Raw genomic sequence first — 20869 nt, 5'->3', positions numbered from 1 at the left:
TTTCACTTGTGAAAATGACGTAACGATATGGATTTAGCGACTACACACTGTTACAGAAACATAATTCGATCACATTATGTGTTAACTGATACAACACGCATGAAATAAATCCCACACAGTGACCCTGTGTAGTTACGGCACAAAGAACCTTGGGACTTCTATGCAGATTTTGCGATTGAAAATGGCTATATGGGCAGGTTATTCATGTAAACTCAGCCGAATAACTTACATGTCCGGAATCAGGCTTAGCTAAATAAATATTTGAATACCTAAAACCCGATGTGATTTAGACAATAATGTAATTGAGATTTTGATTGACAAACTAACATTTCTCGATTGATAACGTTATTGAAATAGAATTATATCCTAATAATAATCTATATATATAAACAGATATAAATAAACATTGTACATGAGATTTATTGATCTTAAAATTGTCTACTGATAAAATCTCGACTACATACTCCTATGTACTATGTGTACATAATACACTCCTATATAATCCTTCTCTAAGTTTCACTTTCACTTTTATATCATTTTATTTTTCACTGTGAAAGTGACTACTTTACATAATAATAATATTAATTGTGTCATAGTCACAGCTTTTTCCGCCCTGTTTTATAAAAGCACAATAAATTTTTTAAAAGCAAAGCGAAACATATACCCTGGAAATGGACCAAGTACCAACTGTCACCAATGTGGGCAATGAAACATATTGTCCATTTATTTATTCCTACTGGCAATTATTCAAGCTGGAATTTGGAATTTTTTAATGAATGAATTGTTCTAATTGATTAATTTAAAAAAATATATCTTATTATTAATTATTAAATCGTGAAAATGACTCTGACTGCAAGAATTTAGATATTGAACATTATAATAAGTTTAAATTTTACCGTGAAAATATTATAATCGACTACATTAAAGCATACGAGCGTAATTAGCATAAAATGTGTTACCGATTTTCTAATCCGCGTACATCGCCCACGCTCTGTCTCGTTTGTTTACAAAACTGTGCACGGCTTCGAAATAATATGTTTAAACGTGAAATAAATGCTTTCATCCAATGGTATAGTCCAGTTGGCGTTTTATTGTGGAAGCGATTCGAAGCTTTATCTCATACAGCTGGTTGCTGGATTACAGCGTATAAATAGATTATAGACAACAAAACATTAACAAATCCCGCTCGGTAGCCGCTTAACATTTTTGTATGTCGATATAGTGGTCGAACTCTGGCTTCTTTACGAGCGTTTTAGGATGACTCAATCGTGTTATTTTGTATGTAGTAACATTATTACATTAAAGATTTTATTTAGTGTTCACATATTGTACGTGAAATAATATAATATGAACCGGAATCGTTATAAATGATACTAGATATTTCTAAGCTTTTTCATTAATGCCACCTGCATTTGCCATTGAAGATGTAAATATAAATTAATTACATAAAGAAGTAAGTGGTATTAGTGATGATGTACTTTATATTAATAATCCATTTGGAAATGATATAATAAATATAAATGTGGAAAATAAACCGTATTAATTACACAATAGACTAAGTTTGTTTATTGTCCTCAGAAAACACGAAAAGACTATATAAAAACTGAACTCCAGTCGTGTTGAAATGTGAAAAGTTAGGTGTCTGATTGTGAGCGAAAGTATATAAGAAAAGCACACTTCTACTCAGTTGGCTAGTCTCCATTGCAAATGGCCACCTTGACAAGAATCGGTAAAGAGAATATCATATCACCTACACTTGATGTCTTTGTCTGGTCAGTCTGTCTACCAAAACATTGCAAGGAATTTTTAGCGACGCTAGTTGTGTTGTAATTGCTGTGTTTCCTGGCGCACAATTTTTATAGAGATTTCGTTAATTCGCCATCGAAATTAAATCTAAAGCCGCAGACTCTCGAATTGAGATTCGCACTCCAAGTCTTGTATCAATAACAATATTAAAAATAACGATTTAAGAGTGAGACAAGCAAAATAGAACAGAGGCCCATCTTTTTTATTTTAAAATAACTCTCCATTTTAGACAAAAGCTTTGACAACTATTCGATGGCGGAGATAGCCCGAGTACTGAACCGGGACACTTTGTAATTACAGGACCAAAGCCCTAATATCATATGCAATCAAGTTTCTCGGTCACGTTATCAAGAAGGGTTCATTAAGCTAATAAGCTTAGCTTACGAAAGATTTGTTCATGGGAAAGATAATATGTACTTAATATTTGTCAGATCATAGAAGAGTGTCGTGATTTTAATAACCCTATTGTATTCTGTTCTTAAGGATATATTATACTTAATACATTGATTAGTGTGGAGCAGGCATTGATCAGTTTTGGAAGAAGAACATATCTTTACAAGTGATTTACGACAAACAATTTGGTTTAAATAACAGAAATTGCGTCGTAGGTTTGCCTTGCCTTAATGTCTTAGCTGTAAAAACAAAATTTACAGCTACCTTTATACAAAAGTGAGCTCAATGTAAAAAATACTAGGGTATTTTTAGCAATCACCTTAGACACAGTCGAATGTACATGAACATGGTAGTTCAATACCGTAGCGAGATAAGTTAAACAACTAATTGACTCTGATCCTGCTCGATTTGTACTTAGTATAGTTATTTCCATAGTCTTACCCCATATTTTTTGAGGTAATGTTGCAGTTGTTGTAACTCTACCTTACTAATCATTCTACAAAAACAGCTGTCCGGTCTATTTATAATCTCAAAGCTAGAGATTTCCTTCGGGATGTTTTTACAACCAAAAGTACTTTCATTTGCGCCACAATATGCTCACAGCAATATTATGTCGTATGTAGACAATTTTGATACAATTATCCACTATCATTAAATAAATATGAAAAATATAAAAATGAACGTATAATACCGAGTTTCCGATTCCGCACATTCAATACAACAATCCTATGACAAGGTATTCGTTTTATATTATTAACTTTGTCTATTAAAAGTTTATACATTTTTAATAAACACAAATAGCTTGTTGATGTGATAGAATCATTTGACTACCTACAATCTTTACAATCAATCGATTTACTAAATTACTGTAATTACCGATTTAAAAGTAATAAAAACAGCCTACGTTCGAAAAAAAAAAGAAATAACTTGATATGGGGGTATTCACTATTAAGTTAATTTTATAAACATATTTATACATTTATTTAAACACTTAAAATACTTCTTTTTGACAAAACTTTTTTATTTTAATCATCATTCAACAAGCGATGTTTTACGTATCTTTAATTTAACACCAAACTTCAATTAACAGACTACAAGTCTATTTCCGCTAGATTGTAGCTGAAGTTATCGCATCGTAGTGCATATATTATAGCCTATAACATAGCGTAAATTTTCTACTGTTGAATAAAGGCTCCACTTATAGAGAAAGGTTTATTTTTTTTAAGATTATTTATTTTTTCACTATGCAGAGGAATTAATTATGATGTTCAGTCAATAAAAAAGTGCCTATCTGTAGTTTATTATTTGTTGTTTAAGAAATATCATTAATGTTATTTTTCTAATTGTCAATTTATTTTGAAAAGGGTTGGATGTCAAGCATGCCCGATATGTATGGTCTATGTCTATGGTTATAGATAATACATTTTCTTATACACAGAAATGTATGGTGGTGCTCGTCGGTATTGCTGCATATCGATAGTCCGCTACCAATAGACAATCGATTGTCTAACGAAAGTATTGTAACGTGTGAATAATATCGATAGTATCGATAGTATTGTTCTATCGATAGCCAGCGGATTTTCGATAGTATTACTTTCTCAAGATAAGTAATTTAGTATGCAATGTAATGTCACTATATTTAAATGAGTTTAATTAAATTTGCATCAAAGGGAGAGGAGGCCTTAGCCCAGCAGTGGGAAATTGACAGGCTGTTAATGTAATGTGCCGAAATGGCCCAGTGATTAGAACGCGTGCATCTTAACCGATGATTTCGGGTTCAAACCCAGGCAGGCACCACTGAATTTTCATGTGCTTAATTTGTGTTTTTAATTCATCTCGTACTCAGCGGTGAAGGAAAACATCGTGACGAAACATGCATGTGTCTAATTTCAATGAAATTCTGCCACATGTGTATTCCACCAACCCGCATTGGAGCAGCGTGTTGGGATATGCTCCAAACCTTCTCCTCAAAGGGAGAGGAGGCTTTAGCCCAGCCTTGGGAAATTTACAGGCTGCTAGTGTAATGTAATGATGTTAAACGAATATGCATATGTGTAATCGCATTTATGTAATAATCAATTTAATACAATTTTATTGTCTTACTTAAATTTTAATAACATACTCTTAATTTTACACAAAAAGATAAAATAAATAAATCAAACATGGATACAGCCTAAATAAAAGAAGCGTACAATTTTAGCGACCTTATCGCTACATAGCGATCTCTTCCAGGCAACCGAAAGCGTAGGTATATAGATAGCTCATAGAATATGAGATGAGCGATGCTGTAATAATAAATAAAATAACATACACACTATATACAATGCGTACGAATATAAACGACAAACTATCAATCATAACGACAAAGAGAAAAAAAATAAAAGTAATTATTGCTGGTAAGACGCTTGAGATGAAAAGTGATCTTTTACAAGTTTTTTAAAAATATCTGTGTATTTGGCCACCCGAATATTTAAAGGAAGGTTGTTCCAGAGCTTAATAGCCTGAATTATAAAAGACTTTTTTTATATAAAGATGATTTATGTTCGGGCACCCTTAAAATCCATCTCTTCGTCGAACGTAAGTTAAAAAAAAGAAGAAAGTACATTTCCAGGTTTACTCTAAAAAAAATCTTTAAGTAAGGAGGAGGAATAGGGTAAAAAAACAACAATTCAGAATCGACGGAATGTGCATATTCCGGCGAAGTCGAATAACCAATTAAGACCATAACGAAATTGCGAAACGTGTTCATATTTGCGTAACCCAAATATAAACCGATTAAAAAGTGTTTTTAAATCTCTCAAGCTTATTTAATTGGTCTTTGGTTAAGTCAACAAAGCTTGCATCAGCATAATCCAAAATAGGAAGGTGTAAAGCCTGTGCGAGCATAATAAAATTTTGAGAGGAGTTGGAAGAAAATATCGAAGACGACGCAAACACCTCAGCGCATCGAACATCTTCCTGCTCTGACTGACTGACTCGATGTCGATATCGATATCAAAGATCCAATACCGAATCTCGAATGTCGATATTTTATGAATTACTCACATTTGTTTTTTTACGTTAATTAATATTTACGTTATATTTGAAAAAAATGTGTCGGTTAAAATTATAATTAACTATCAGTATGACTATAAGACATAATATTATATTTTCACACTAGCAGGTATTATCAACTAGAATCACGTTTTCACGAATATAATATAGAACATCTCTAACACATTGCTCAAGTTATTGCTAAAGATTTTTACTCTGTGCTGGAAAGTTATATTTTTGTTTATTTTGATTGTTGATAAACTTATTCCTTAAAGAAGTTCCATCCATAATTTTATTATTTAGTGAATGATGTTGTTGTAAATTAAGTAAAAATTAACAAAATGGAAAGTTATATTGTTATTTCATTTGTTGGAGAGGGATCATTTGGTCGTGTTTTCAAAGCTAAACATAAAGACACTGATGCTGTTGTAGCTTTAAAAGTTATACGAAAGGTTTGCATAAAATATAAATAAGTATATAGTTATTGGTCTTTTTAATTTCTTGAATAACAATATGAAAAATTCTGTTTACAGAAAGGCAGATCATCGAAAGATTTGAAGAATTTGAGACAAGAATGCGATATACAAAGGCAGTTAAATCATCCAAATATAATTCGTATGATTGATAGTTTTGATACGGAATCCGAGTTAGTTGTTGTTACAGAGTATGCTGAAAAAGAATTGCATGGTATACTTGCTAAAGAAGGTTGTTTAAATGAAGACCTTGTTAAAAAAATTACTTGGGATTTAGTGTCTGCATTGTATTATTTACATTCTCACAGAGTTCTACACAGGTAAAAGTTTTAACATTCATAATACAATTTAAAAATATATTATATTAATTATTGTGAAATAAATGAACAAATGAGTTAAATTTAAAGGGTACCTTGGTTTACTCATGTATAATATATATTATTTGTGTTATAGGGACTTAAAGCCACAAAATGTACTGTTGGATATGTCAGGCCGAGCAAAGCTTTGTGATTTTGGACTTGCTCGAATAATGACTAACACAACTCATATTCTTACTTCAATTAAAGGAACACCATTGTATATGGCCCCTGAATTAATAGACGAGAAACCTTATGACCACCAGGTATCCAAAATATCTCATATAAATACCTTTTTGTTACTAAAATAAAAAAAATATATAACTTCATCAAGTAATCGTTTACAAATCAAATTGAAACTTGAATGTATTTCTGCTTAGAAGTGAGAGTATTATATGAAGTATGTTTCACACATTCCAGGCTGATCTTTGGTCACTTGGCTGCATTGTGTATGAATTAATGGCTGGTCAGCCTCCATTCTGTACAATGTCCATCTGGCAACTAGTTAGAATGATCAGACACAAACCAGTGCAATGGCCCAGTTTTATCAGTCCCGAAGCAAGATCATTTTTACAGGTAATATTATATATTTTAAATTTATTATATTATTATTATTGATAAATATTTATTTATTATTTATTGTAAAAAAAAAATACAATTGTATATGTTATGAGAATTAAAAAATATTTTATTGATTTTATAAATATTTTGACTATTTTGGATGCTTTAATGTTTTTGGTAATCTTTATATTGTTTCATTGTACTGTTTCTTTATATTTGACGCTCTATTATATTCCATTAAAGATTATTGTATGTAACAAATATTATGCTCATTCATCTATTGCTCTTCAATAAAACATTTTAGAAAACATTTTTTCCCTTAAACTTTTATACAAAAAATAATGTATGATTTTAAAGATTTTTTGGTTGTATCATTTGTACTTTGTTTTTGGTATACTATGAGTAATTCTTTTTAATAAAATTTTAAGGGCCTGTTACACAAAGACCCAGTGAAAAGAATGAGTTGGCCAGAAATATTAGAACATCCTTTCATAGCTGGACATGTTCTCATTCTACCAGAAGACAAACAAAGTGACTCACCATTCACTAAACCTTTGTCATGCAGCCAACAGGAAGCTAAATTCTTACAGACAGAGAAAATTTGTAAAAACACAAAACTGGCTAACAAGTATGTTTTTAGTATAAATTTATATTTATTATTATATATTTAAATTTAATTTATTAAAATTTGGTTGTAATTTTTTATATTTACAGAAATATGAAAGCAGAAAGCGAAATTAAAACTGAATCTAGAGAACACGATTTAAGGAATGTTCGTGGTGTGATGCAAGCGATGGAGTTTGTCCCAATGTCAGATGATGACAGTATCAGAGCAACAAGTGCATTTAGTGTACGAGACAGCTTAAAAACAGACGACGAGGACCAATCACAGCCAATAACAGCAGCAAATGCTAAATTATTAAGGCATGAATTTAATGTTATGAATAATTCTAACCTAGTTGTTTGTAATCTCGAAAAGAATCTGGCACAACTAATGTGTAGTCCTAAAAACGATTTAAATAAAATGCATAAAATTGACGAAGAAAAACAAGACATTCAAAAAGATACTGTTAATGAAACTGAAATTAAGTCTCCCAGTGATATTCAAGATGTGGATGCAAAACAAAAGTCAAAAACATCAGACACTGCGTCACAAAGTTTGGAAAATCCGAAAAGTTCAACAAAATGCAGCAGTGAAGTTAGTTCTGGTTTGAGCAGAAGTGTTCCTCCATCATACAAGCAGAAGATATTACAATTTTCAAGGGATAAACTAAGGTTCGCCAGTGGTGGTAATCGGTTAACAAGGAGTATTAAAAGATCATTCCACTTCAGTAGAAGCTTAGACAAAAATAAGGATAGCCAAAGACGGACCAGTGAACCTGCCATAGAAATTTCTAGTAATGTTGAGAAGAAAGTTACAGATAAAATCAAATATTCCAAGGAAGATAAGGATGAGGATATAGAAAAGTGTGAAATTATTGATGACACTCCTGATGATAAAAACATGGCAAATAATGATTGTATTGTAAAAAAAGAGGAAAAACAAGAAGGTAAGATATCATTTATGTCTAAAATATATATTTTTTTAATTTTAAATTTCGAATTCTACCTGAATTACCCCACTAAAATAGTCAATTCTGTTTGTAATACTCTTAATAAAATACTGACCAAAATCAAAATTACTAACTCTTTATAGTTGAATTAAAATTAATATGCAGCAGGATTAATTTTAATTCAACTATACCAATTCTGTTATCATTATCTGTGGTAACTATTATAATATTTATTTTTAATAATAAACTGATAAAGTATTGATTTTTATAATTTTAGAAAAGGAGCCATCAAGTATAGAATTGGAGGAGTGGGAGGCATTCCTGAACTCTAATATTACTGAAGTAATGGAAGGAGATGTTGAGTCACTAACTCAATTGAATATGGTATTTACAATTTTATATCTGTAACCGCTTTGGGTTAAATTGGAGTTTTAGACTACTATATGCTATTTACAAAGTAGTAAATATAGGCTTATGCCACCAAGTTTCCGACTTTTTTAAGTCGATTTTTTTTCCTATTAGATTTAACAAACAAAAATCTTACAACATTTGTACACATCTATGACTGTTTCAAACTTATAAACTACTTAAACAAAATGATAAACTCATTATAGTTATACACCGCAAGGATTTAAATAAAATTAATATCTAAATAATTAACTTATAAATTTGGCAAATATTTTTAACTTTGCCGCTCAATATTATGGTTAAAAAATAACTTGAATTAGTTAAAGAGTAGAGTTAGTATTTCTTGATTTTATAATTAACATATCTATAGCCGATTCTAATCATAGAAGGAATGAGGATAAACAAATCTTAGATTTAAGTATTTCATGCAATTTGTAATAGTACTTTAGCCAAGATGGCCTAGTGGTTAGAACGCGTGCATCTTAACCTATGAATGCGGGTGCAAACCCAGGCAAGCACCACTGAATTTTCATGTGCTTAATTTGTGTTTATAATTCATCTCGTGTTCAGCGGTAAAGGAAAATATCGTGAGGAAAGTTGCATGTGTCTGATTTCAACGAAATTCTGCCACATGTGTATTCCACCGAACCCGCATTGGAGCAGCGTGGTGGAATATGCTCAAAACCTTCTCCTCAAAGGGAGAGGAAATTTACAGGTTGTTAATGTATTAGTAGTAAATCTAATAGTTCAGCTGTATTGCTACACTACTAATAGTTCTTGATTAACACGATTCCATTTAACTACTTATATGCGCTTTGATTTTACCTGCTTAGTTAGATAGTTCCGCTAACAGTTCCGTCGTCGTTCAAATCTTAATTTTTTCGCACTTCCTCTCGACCAATATTGCGTCAAATTGATGTCAAATGTTTTTTATTTGGCTTTTGTGGTTGAAGTATGCTATATGTATTTAGTTAGCGTTAAAGAGTTTCACAGGATAAGAGAAAACTACTGTGTTTCTTGCTGGTTATTCGCCGTAGAATCTACGTGCCGACCTATGCTTCACATTTAATACAATATGTAACGATAACATTAAAATGGCATATTAAAGCATAGTCCAGCTTCGACTATTTACCTATCATAATGTGAAAGTTTTGTATCAATCTATTTATTAGTTTTTACGTAAATCCGGAAAAACATCTATGTATTATAAGCATGAGCATGACATTACAGAAGAAGAAAATATTATAGTAAGCAAGTAAATGGTTTCAATGCATGAGTTTTTGGGTATTTCTCTCACTATTTTAAAGAGTATGATTTCTAAAAGGCTCGTAAACGCATATTCTCTACATTATATTATATGGGTCTTTTATATCCCAAGACAAAGTATATAATATGACAGTACGTCATGGTTTTCGAGAAGGTCCAGTGGTTATAGAGTCAGAAATGGACATGTACATAAGGATGCTTACCGAACATTTATTAAATTCGGAAAATCAATACTAAGTTAACAAATAACGAGCACCGGAGCAAACTTGTGTCTGATCGAGTCTTTGTTAACCAAGGTCTCGGACTGGGCCCGGCTAAACCCATTCACCATTAGCCGTATCTCCATGATTTAAGTACATTCCCCTGGCTGCTACAGCGAGTATCGGAATACTTGGCATCGTTATTTCGAGCTTCATTCAGTTGCGGAGTCAATTGGATGATAAAGCAAATTGACATCTTAAAAACTTGGTGTGCTAAGCAAGGCGGGACATTGCTTCACGTTAGTCCATCGCCTCAAACGATACAAGGAGCAATGGCCTCATATCTCTATGGCTCTCACCTCTGTACTTTTTCCATATGACCGTATACAACGTAGAGCAGCTCGAATTTTCGACGACAAAGTTCTGTCCCACCTGCTTGATCCATTGGCTTTGCGAAGAGGTGCTGGATCACTCTGCTCTTCAATCTAGATCTTCTGTCGCATTTCACCGCTTAATTTTCCCTCCGGATATCCAAGCCTGGAAATTCACAACAGCCACATTTTTTTAGGCATTTCCCTCGGACAACTACTCTGTGGAACCAGGTTACACCAGAAGCGTTTGTAAGGTTTATTAATATGAAAGGGACTTGTATGAGACGCTATTAGATATGAAATATTTCCTGTAAAAAATAATTAGTCTGTTTAGGGCAACAAAATTGTCTTAGAATTACTTTATACTAAGACTTCTAACATACAATTTTAACTTAGCAAAATGTCTAAACGTTTTGTATCTAAATTTTGACCTGGACGAAAATTGCTAACAAATAGATTTTTTTTTCAACCTTTGATCAAGAAAAAACATTTGAATTCAGCATTTTCTAAACATGAAGTAACTATTACGAAAACATTTTGCATCTTATTTGGTATTGTCAAAATTACTAAAATCGATAATTGCACAAAAAAAAATTTAAATAGCAATCACGAAAACAAATTGCTTGAGCAGGCTTTACTATTGTTATGAAATCGATCTTGAAAGTAGAAGCGGCTTTTATAAACAATGTACTTGTGGTCTAGGTCTGCTTCGAGAATTCGAGTGTCAAACGCTAACTGTACGAAAAATGTTCTTGACACAAATAATAATTTATACACTGTTTTCTATTGTTACTATGCGTTGATTTTGTGGATAATCTTTACTAAAGTTGTAAAGCTGTAATGGTATTTGTTTGTACACATCTCAATATATAGTATACACGATGGCGATTTTAATAAAAAAAAATTCCTTAGCCCATTTATTGCAATGACCTCAAAAGCTACTGAACGAATTTTCATACAGTTTTTTCATACACTAATGGACGAAGTGATTTAGACGAAGGCTTCGAACTCTAGTTACGATGATTATTGAAGATGTCAAAAACATAGGGATTGGGAGCTTTATTGGCGTTCGCCGCGAATATACCAGAGTTATATATATTACCAGATCTACTAGCGGCTTCGCCCGTATTCCATGCAATTTGTGATGGAAATCCTACTTAAAGTGCCTTTGGGCTCTTTTAATCTTACGTTGACAACATATTTAAATGAAAGAAATTTAAATAGATGAAGAATCAGCAATAACCTGGTGTTAGCACTGTTATACATCAACGTAAAAGTTCGATCCCAACGACGCAATTCTGATTTTCCGAAGTCTTGCCTTCAACCAGAAATGGGCTAACGTGGCCTAGCATTTGCAATACTAAGTAAAGGTATTTGAATCTACTCCTTTGAATCTTCAATAATGAATATTAGAGCCACTTCTAAAAAACCAAATCACTGTTATTTGTACCAAAAAGCCTCAAAGTATGGCAAACATTTTACTATATTTCATTTTTTTATAACTATTTTATAATATTTTTATGTTTTAAAAATAAAGCAATTGCATGTAATTCAATATTTCCATATTTACACCTCTAGGGCAGGTGGGAGCTTGTATTAAAAAGTAGCCTATCCGTGTTGGCCGTTCAAGCTTGTTTCGTATCAAATTTTATCAAAATCTTCAAGTTCTGTGGATCAGCCGTGAAAGCGAAACAGAAAGACTTTCGCATTTATTATATTAGTCTAGATTAGTATAGTTGATGTATACGTTTTTTGTATACCCGTACTCTACTCGTGCGAAGCTAGGATTGGTGACCTGAAGTATATATATATATAATCACAGATGAAAATAATGTGTTTTACATATGGATTTATGTATTGTGTTTTCATTATATAATATAATAAATGCAAACTACTTATATTATGAATATTTTAACTAGCTGGACACCTTGGACGCGATATTCAAGAGATGCAAGGTCTCGTAGTGTCGAAATTTTTATTATAATTTGAAAATTTACATAGCGCATACCTCGTTACAGATAGCGAATATGAATTATTTATTCGTACGAAGTAAACAAAATATTATAATATTTTTTTTTATATTTATTTATATATCGGAGAACATCATTCTTTTTGACATCGATGTCAATGGTTACGGGCTTAGTGGGCGTCATTAGGGTAAAGAACAAGCACAAAACACAACTATCACGTAATGACAGTATTTTAATACAATACGTAAACATGTGTAAAATGCAAACAAAATACGTTTATGTCATTTCGACAATCACTGTAACTGGTACCGACGTTTTTTGCCCTCCAGCCACGTGGACAAATTTTGGCCTGACGCTGCAGAAGGCGGAGAATCGGCAGAGCTTTATTGCATCTTGAATGAGGTCAGCAATGGATTGGCTGTTGCTGATGATGACGATGATATAACTTGACAACTATACAACCCCTTGAACCCCACACCTGAGAAAAGAATTTTATATATTTTTATACCAGTAAATTCAGTTTAGTTTAGTGACGGTGCACAACTATATCGGCATCATAGTTACTATTTGGAAGATACGCGACTATCACATGAATTAATCATGTTTTGTGTTTTGGGCTGCAAAAGGAAGGTGGTAAAAATAGTTTATGTGCGAGATGAAATATAAAAGATGGGACTGACTGAGAGTATCAATGGGAAAAAAAACGATGTTAACATCAAATTAATGAGATAAGGGCAAGTGAATGATGATGATGTATTGGGAGCACTTACAGTTAAATTTCCCGGTAGTTCATGGTTTGTGACGTGTGACTGTCCCCAGGTGAGCATGGTGGTGGGCGTGGTAAGCGTGGCGGCGCGGGGCGCGGGTGGCGCGCGCGTGTGCGGCGCCGTGGCCGCGCTGCTCGCACTGCCCGCACTCTCGCACGCACTGCCGCGGCACACACTGCTCAACATGCAGGACGTGAGTACCAGTGATCTACAGCCTCGTCTGCAAACATTTGGAAGGGGGAACATTGTTTTTACGGCCACGACACAAAATATTATAATGTAACAAAATGATAATGTATATGGTGGAACTCTGATACTTTTAGGAGGAGTAGTATTATATTTGTTCGTCTATATTCTGGCTATCGAAATAAAACAGCTAGGATCTGACCGACTATGTCCTTAGTATGGTACACATAAAGTGAGTAGGTAGTTAAAGTTTTTGTAAATAAACTAGCCGTAGCACATTTTTTAAGGAGACATGATTAAAATGATTGATATTATGCAATTGACACAATTCTAGCACTTTAAGCACACTAAATCTAGTAATCAATATGTTTTGAAGGTTTTTTTAAAAAGATCCTTTATATAATAAAATCTGGGAAAAAATATTTCATTACCATTAACCTTGGTACCTAAAATGTTACGTTCCTTCTGTCTGAAGTTACACTAGCTCACTCACCCTTATAACCGAAACACAATAATGCTAGGCTTTGTGTTTGGCGGTAGAATAGGCTGTGTGAGATAGAGCTCTAAAAATTAATAATTTATATTTAAGCAAAATATTTTAGTGTAATGTTTTTAACGATTAGATGGATAAAGGTATTAATTATAAGTCCAGCTAAAATATTACATAATTTTTTAAAAACTTTCTTCCAATCAAATCCATAATATATAACACGATACCTGCTTTGTGTATATTTTTTAAACGTATAGGCTTTCAATTTATATCGACCGGTTCTCGATCAATTAACGTATCAATAATATTTAGTAAATTGATAAATTCGTTGAATTATGTAACCAGGTTTACCTCGAAGCGAAAGTTGTTTACAACTTTGTGGCCGCAATAAACACGCTAATGAAAGACAGCAGAAATATCGACGAAGGAGCCGAAGAAAGGTAAGTCATTTTATGTTATTTTAATCTACGCGTTTCGAGTGACACCATGATTTACGAAACTGGCTCTCCATACTTGAGCCAAGATTCTTTTTTTTATTTCGTAAAATAATATAAGTTTCATCTTTAATTTTAAGTAAGAAAAGAAGTTTGGCAAGAGGTCATGTCATAGTGAGAGTTACCACAAATCAAAATATACTTTATTCAAGTAGGTTTTTACAAGCACTTTTGAATCGTCATTTTACAAAACTGTATTAAGTGAAGCTACCACCAGTTTGGAATGTAGATTCTACCGAGAAGAACCGGCCAGAAACTTTTCCCACTCATTCCTCACATCATTAATGCGCCCTCAACGATAAGAATATATAATTACACTGGCTCACTCACTCTTCAAACCGGAACACAACAATAATAAGTATTGCCGCTTGGCGATAGAATATCTGATGAGTGAGTGGTACCTACCCAGACGGGCTTGCACAAAGCCATACCACCAAATAAAAGTTATTACAATTGTCATATAGCCATTCAAAAAGTATTTAAAGAAAGCTACGTACTTCATGATGTAATATTCTTTAGTCATATCTCTATAAAAAATATTAATTTTATAAAATAATTCTAGAATTTGGTATAATATCGTAAGAATATAATTTATCTCGAAATAAAATGTCACATGAATGTGTCAACTTATTAACTGTGTATTTTTAGTATGAGTTATAATACATGATGTCAACTAGCCAATTGGCAAATAAGTGATGTCACGTATTTTACAGATCCTGGCATAATCATAAGCCATGGCCGTTATATGCATTACCGATTCGACCTAGGTAATTATTAATTTAACCTAGATAATTTACATTAAATTAGTTTGAAATATGTGAGGTTATTATAAAAAGTAAATGTCTCACTTTAAGCAGAGGTCTCCTCTTGATGACACTGCTCACGGTACGTATTAATTGAACATAGTGGTAATATATTCATCCGACAAATACAATGCAACGTTAAGCACGAGATGAATTATAAACAGATAATTGACATATAAAACCTCTTTAGTGCTTGGCGTACCTCTTTGAAAGAGCCGAGATGGCCCAGTGGTTAGAACGCGTGCATCTTAACCGATGATTTCGGGTTCAAACCCAGGCAGGCACCACTGAAATTTCAAGTGCTTAATTTGTGTTTATAATTCATCTCGTGCTCGGCGGTGAAGGAAAACATCGTGAGGAAACCTGCATGTGTCTAATTTCAACGAAATTCAGCCACATGTGTATTCCGCCAACCCGCATTGGAGCAGCGTGGTGGAATATGCTCCTAACCTTCTCCTCAAAGGGAGAAGAGGCCTTTATCCCAGCAGTGGGACATTTACGGGCTGGTTATGTACCTCTTTAGTTGAACCGTGATTTATGGTTAAGAATCAATTCTTCCAGCCGCTGTGCCATCTCGGCTTCATGTTTACTCATGCAAGTTACCAAAAATATATTTTCAGTGTATACATTTCGTAAGTTAATAGTTATCTTATCTCGTGATGGAGGTCTTCACATTAAACTGTGCTGCAATTTTTATTTTGATAAATAACCGATAAATCTATCATCTGCGTATTAAGTTCTTAAGCTATAAAGAAATAAAGACATTGTCTTATTGGCTCATACAATGTCGTTGGATCTTTTACAGATGGACGTGTTTACTCCCGTGTGTGGATAATAAATAATCTTAAAGGTTATTGTCCTATGAGATTGCGCTTAAATTGTAACTACTTAGGTACTATCATTTTATTACAAGCATTTAAGTAATAATTATTATTTTTATTTTTGTGACCTCGCTGGGAATACTCTTATGCGTTTTCTTCGCAAGTTTATCTTATGTGGGACTTGCCCGCGCTGAGTGCCGTACTAAAAGACAAGCGGGGTCTGTTACTCCGTCTCTTCGGGGACCATACTGGGATATATAATATCACCCTAAATAAAAACTATGACAAATTTTTATATAACAACAATCAACTAATCAAATGTGCAATAAAAATTGAAAAGTGTGGAGTTCGTATGTGTTGATCTTTACGAGGGATATATTATATTATATATTGAAATATTTATGTAATTTGTGTGTATGTGTGTGTGAGTGGAAAAGATTAGTTATTGAATTTCTGACTGTTTCCTCTCATGAAGATTCCGAGACGATTTTTAGATTTATTATAATATTGCAAATTGATTGAAAAGTGCTTGTAAGAAGGGATTTAATAACTACATACTATAAAATATAGTCATCCCGCCGCGTCTGTATGAGGTAAACTCAAAAAATACCAAAAGGTTTGTCTACGGTTATCACTTACTGATGAAGTTATTCACGAGGATGGCTTAGGTGCATTATTCATTAGGGTTTTGTGTAAATTAGCTGAAATATATTGATGATGAAGAATGATGAAGTTGTCAGAAAAAATATGCCGACCAATCGAGATGTGTATTTTTAATATAATTCGATTGAGTGCACATGAAATCATGGTAATTTGTAAAAATCAAAGGGTCTGCTATTGTGGTCCTCAGAGTGCAAGGCGTGGGCCGCATGGTGGAGGTGTGCGCGTGGCTGTGCGTGCGCTCGTGCCGCGCCGTGCGCCAGTTCGCGACGGCCGTCGCCGCGTACGGCGCGCATCCCGTGTTCACGGACCTTCTCGCATTGTGTAAGTTGCTTACATTTATTTATTAATTATCATTCAAAAACGATATTTTTTTTGCTAGTATATGTTAATAAAAGTGATTATGATTACTCAAATTGTATGTGTATTTAATAATCTCATAAAGAGGTACTTTTGATAACATTCTAGTGGTGGTTAAGTTAAAAAGTGTTAAATAAATCACATACATAGAAATATAATCATGCTTGTTACCGCTGAGAACAAAGTTACGTAATTATATACTAATTTATAATGAAGTCATACTGGTGGGGCTTTATGTAAGCCCAACTCGATAGTAACCGCACAACAACAATGATTTGTATCGCTATATTTCAACTCGAAGCGTGAATGAGCCAGTGTAATTACGAACACCGACAGATGTGGCTTAGTTTTCGTTATTACGGGGCATTGACTGTGTATGGAGTCATTGAAATTAATAAAATACCAACGTATTTGTAGATAGCCCATTAGTCCGTCTGACATTTAAGATGACATAAAAAAGGCTTAGTGCTAACTCATTTTCAATGTCAAAAGGCTACGATTTTCCTTAAATAAATCTGACGACAGCAGTGACCCATAGCTAATATTTTTGTTCACAGATGCAAAAACGCCTCGAATAGGACTGAATATAATTGGTATTCTAATAACGGTCCTACAAGATCTTCCCGAACACGCCGACGTGGTAGAGAAGATATTATTCGACGATAAAAATTTCAATTTCATGAAGCTTCTGGAACAGTCGAGCGACGCTCTGAGGATGAGAGTCTGCATTTTAATAAGTCTGCTGTGCACGTTTTCCTGTACAGCATTTTCCGCGGCGATGGAATCGAAATGGACTAAAAAGGAAAGCGACAGTCTTGAATCATTACAATCTCATTGTAATGTGACCTTAAATAGAGCGGCTAGGTTAGCTACTAAGGAACTCGCCAATATGCCGTTTTATTTGAGTTGACTTCAAGTTTATTAATAAAATAAACAGTGTTTTTGGTATAATTTAAACAAATTGACACGTACGACAGAATTAAAATCGTAAATTTATATTTATTTCTTCAGAGGAAGTGTTTCGAAGTATTATGAGACTTATATGTCATTTTAGATATGTTATTTCAATGATTTGAAAGTATTTTCATGTTTCCGGAATGTACTAAGTGCTATAGGTCTAACATTATACGTATATATATTTGTTATTACTGAAATAACACATGTATATTTCTAAGACGCCTGCTCCTGAAATTTCTTCAGCCGTGTCATCGGATTATGAATAAGGTAAAAGAAAGTACTAGAACTTTTGACATACACTTGAGCACTATTATATTTCGTGCACAGTTTGCTGATCTCGGTTAAGATAATTGCCTTCGTTTCCGAAATATGACAGGAGGACATTATCTTCGGTTAGTATGTATGCGTACGAGATCTAAGTATAACTCTATTAAGCTAGTACGAAGCCTAGCCATGAATTGTAACGAGACTGATTACCCGAATTATATAACAGTGGGGCTATTACGGTTATAGCATAGCAACTGTTGCTATCAAATATTTGTTGTTGTTTTTGTTTGATAAAACAGTATTATGGAGTATTATGCTACTGCAGAGGTCCATTATACTGATTTATAGTTTTTTTATTTGATTTGTTATCAATCCGCAACAAATATTTGCGTAATAGCCCCAAAGGTCTCAAGCAACGACTCTAGAAATTATCTGTATTTAATGAAATTACATAAGATATAATTTAGCATATACTTATCAAAAAGTTTACGTTGAAACCGATGGAAATGTAACCCTAAATTACCAATGAACAGAGATATACGCATCTCTGATAGTGACGGCTGATGTTTGACTTAAAAATGAGAGAAATATAAGCGTGGAATTAGAAGACATGACTAAGCATCGCAATATGTATTTAAACCAATTGAATGAATGATTTGCCGTTTTGAATCGAATTGCGTACCTAAAATGGCAACTCGCAATAGATTTTTTTTTGTCGTTTTGTCAAATGGAAGCTGTTTCTAATGATTCATATAATTTAGTCTGGTTGTCAAATGCGTATCTATAATTTCAATGTTTTGGCAATATACGGATCATGATAGTGTTACATTTTTGGCATTGGCAAGTGAATCTGCTTCCACTTTCGCCTTCGTTTGGCTACGCTGCTAGGATGAAATCAAAATTTTTAGAACGGTAGCAAGCAAATAATAAACTCACTATGAGTTCTTTCGCAGTAACTTGTCCATACCCGTCTTTGATAGTGTCATGTAGTCACGTACTCTGTGGTGCGTTACAGTGACGGTACTTGCATTCGACGGTAACTTTTTAATTTATTTTTTAAGTGAAAAACAAAGAAACAACATATTTTAAGGGAAATGTATAATTTGTATTTCAATGTTGACTGAAAAATTTTGAAGTTAGCCAGTGTTAAAAATACGCAATCACAGGTAAGGATTTAAAAGATCCTTTTATAGAGATTAAAGTGCGTGCCATGTAACTTTGCCGGTCTGAAGTATGACTGCGTAGCTGTCAATATTACCACCAAACATAGTAAGGCGTTATTATTGTTTTTAATTAACATACGCTGACAAAATTACGGATTCCGTAATCGAGTCTATAGTCTATTCCGATCACAGAAGGAGTAAAGACAAATAAACAACTTTGACATTGAACTGACATGATATCGTTGATCGAGATCTTGAATGTTCATCTATAAATTATTCATGAATGGAAAAAGTTTTGAATGTCGGCAAACCTTGCTTCCTTGTCATATTTTTTTTTTCATATGGTATCACTTAACAGGATTGTACTTGCCTTTTCGAAGGACTGATTAGAGTGATAAAGTTACACGACGCGAACTGTTTGTATTAAATCTGGTATATATATATTTTTTTTATTCCAACACGAGTTATCGTACTCCTAGCCTGCTCAGCTGGTCTAAGTGAAAACTTATAAAACACTGGATTAAACTTTCAAGGAGATAACTAATTACATGTTTTTTGTGAACATATATTGTAAAACATAAACTTTCTGATTCAATGGTCATTGCACCCGTTAGCCGAGCTAGGTCGGCAGTTTTAGGGTGAAGGGTCCTGGCGTAAAGTGCCGAAGTTCTAACTAATGTCGCCCGTATGTTTTTCTAATAACAATGACAAAAATTTAACATCGAAAGTCATATTGCTGACAGATTTTATAATAATTGGTATTTTTACTGTGCCATAATTTTGTTGTTAGAATTTGTTAAAATTATATATCTGTTTGTTACATATTTCGTTTAGAATTTACACAAATGATGAATCTCATTTATATTGTGATTTAGAGAAATGATTACGTGCCATAAGTAATAATAATAATAAACAAACAATAGATAGCACATTTTTATTTTCGTTTCATTTTTCATCCATCCTAAATAGGCATACTAATGTGAATGGTGCAATACGTTTTAATACTGTAGCGGAATGGCTTGAAATGAAATCACAAACATTTCAAAATCGGAGGGATCAATGAACGCTAAATTGTTTAAAACGATTACAGAAGTTTGATAACGTAATTTTGGGTTACACAGCATTAAGTGCGATAATTCGAGTAATGCATCTTGTGCAATCGATCGGAACTTATTTACTGGCCATTGCCGGCACCATGTTTACATCAAGATCAAAAACCTAAGATGTAGACAAGTTCTGCCCCTTGTTGTTTGTTTTAAATGTGGGCGTTGCACTTTATGGTAGTCCGTGGAGTTACATAAGGGAGGTGATCGGCCGGCCTCGCGCCGGTCGCTGCGTGCATTCACCGCCTATAATATAATAATATGCATATTCAAATTTTCTAATGTGCATATAATATATTACCGCCACGCCTTAACTAAATGGTCACAATGTAGGTAAATGGCAAAATCCGCATACTGACAGATTTGTAAGGCATTTACGACTATGGAATTTTAATGGAGATTTTGTTG

At 33.3% G+C, this 20869-nt stretch overlaps 1 protein-coding gene and 1 long non-coding RNA gene across 2 annotated transcripts; one reads left to right on the top strand and one right to left on the bottom strand.

Moving 5' to 3' along the window:
- The first annotated feature begins 5500 nt into the window (after nucleotides 1-5500).
- Nucleotides 5501-20247, top strand: LOC125064818 (serine/threonine-protein kinase fused). Its single transcript, XM_047672062.1, has 11 exons — nucleotides 5501-5684; nucleotides 5766-6025; nucleotides 6159-6327; nucleotides 6482-6637; nucleotides 7051-7250; nucleotides 7337-8172; nucleotides 8453-8559; nucleotides 13210-13350; nucleotides 14179-14273; nucleotides 16802-16935; nucleotides 17529-20247. The coding sequence occupies exons 1-11, from the start codon at nucleotides 5574-5576 to the stop codon at nucleotides 17879-17881; spliced, it is 2562 nt and encodes an 853-aa protein (XP_047528018.1). The 5' UTR covers nucleotides 5501-5573; the 3' UTR covers nucleotides 17882-20247.
- LOC125064819 lies at nucleotides 12605-13251 on the bottom strand. Its single transcript, XR_007119596.1, has 2 exons — nucleotides 13161-13251; nucleotides 12605-12868 (listed from the first exon to the last, which is right to left on the bottom strand). It is a non-coding gene; the product is annotated as an uncharacterized LOC125064819 (long non-coding RNA).
- Nucleotides 20248-20869: the final 622 nt, after the last annotated feature.

The sequence above is a fragment of the Vanessa atalanta genome, chromosome 6 (genome assembly GCF_905147765.1).
Source record: "Vanessa atalanta chromosome 6, ilVanAtal1.2, whole genome shotgun sequence".
Taxonomy (NCBI): Eukaryota; Metazoa; Arthropoda; class Insecta; order Lepidoptera; family Nymphalidae; genus Vanessa; species Vanessa atalanta.
This window is presented reverse-complemented; position numbering and strand designations above follow the sequence as displayed.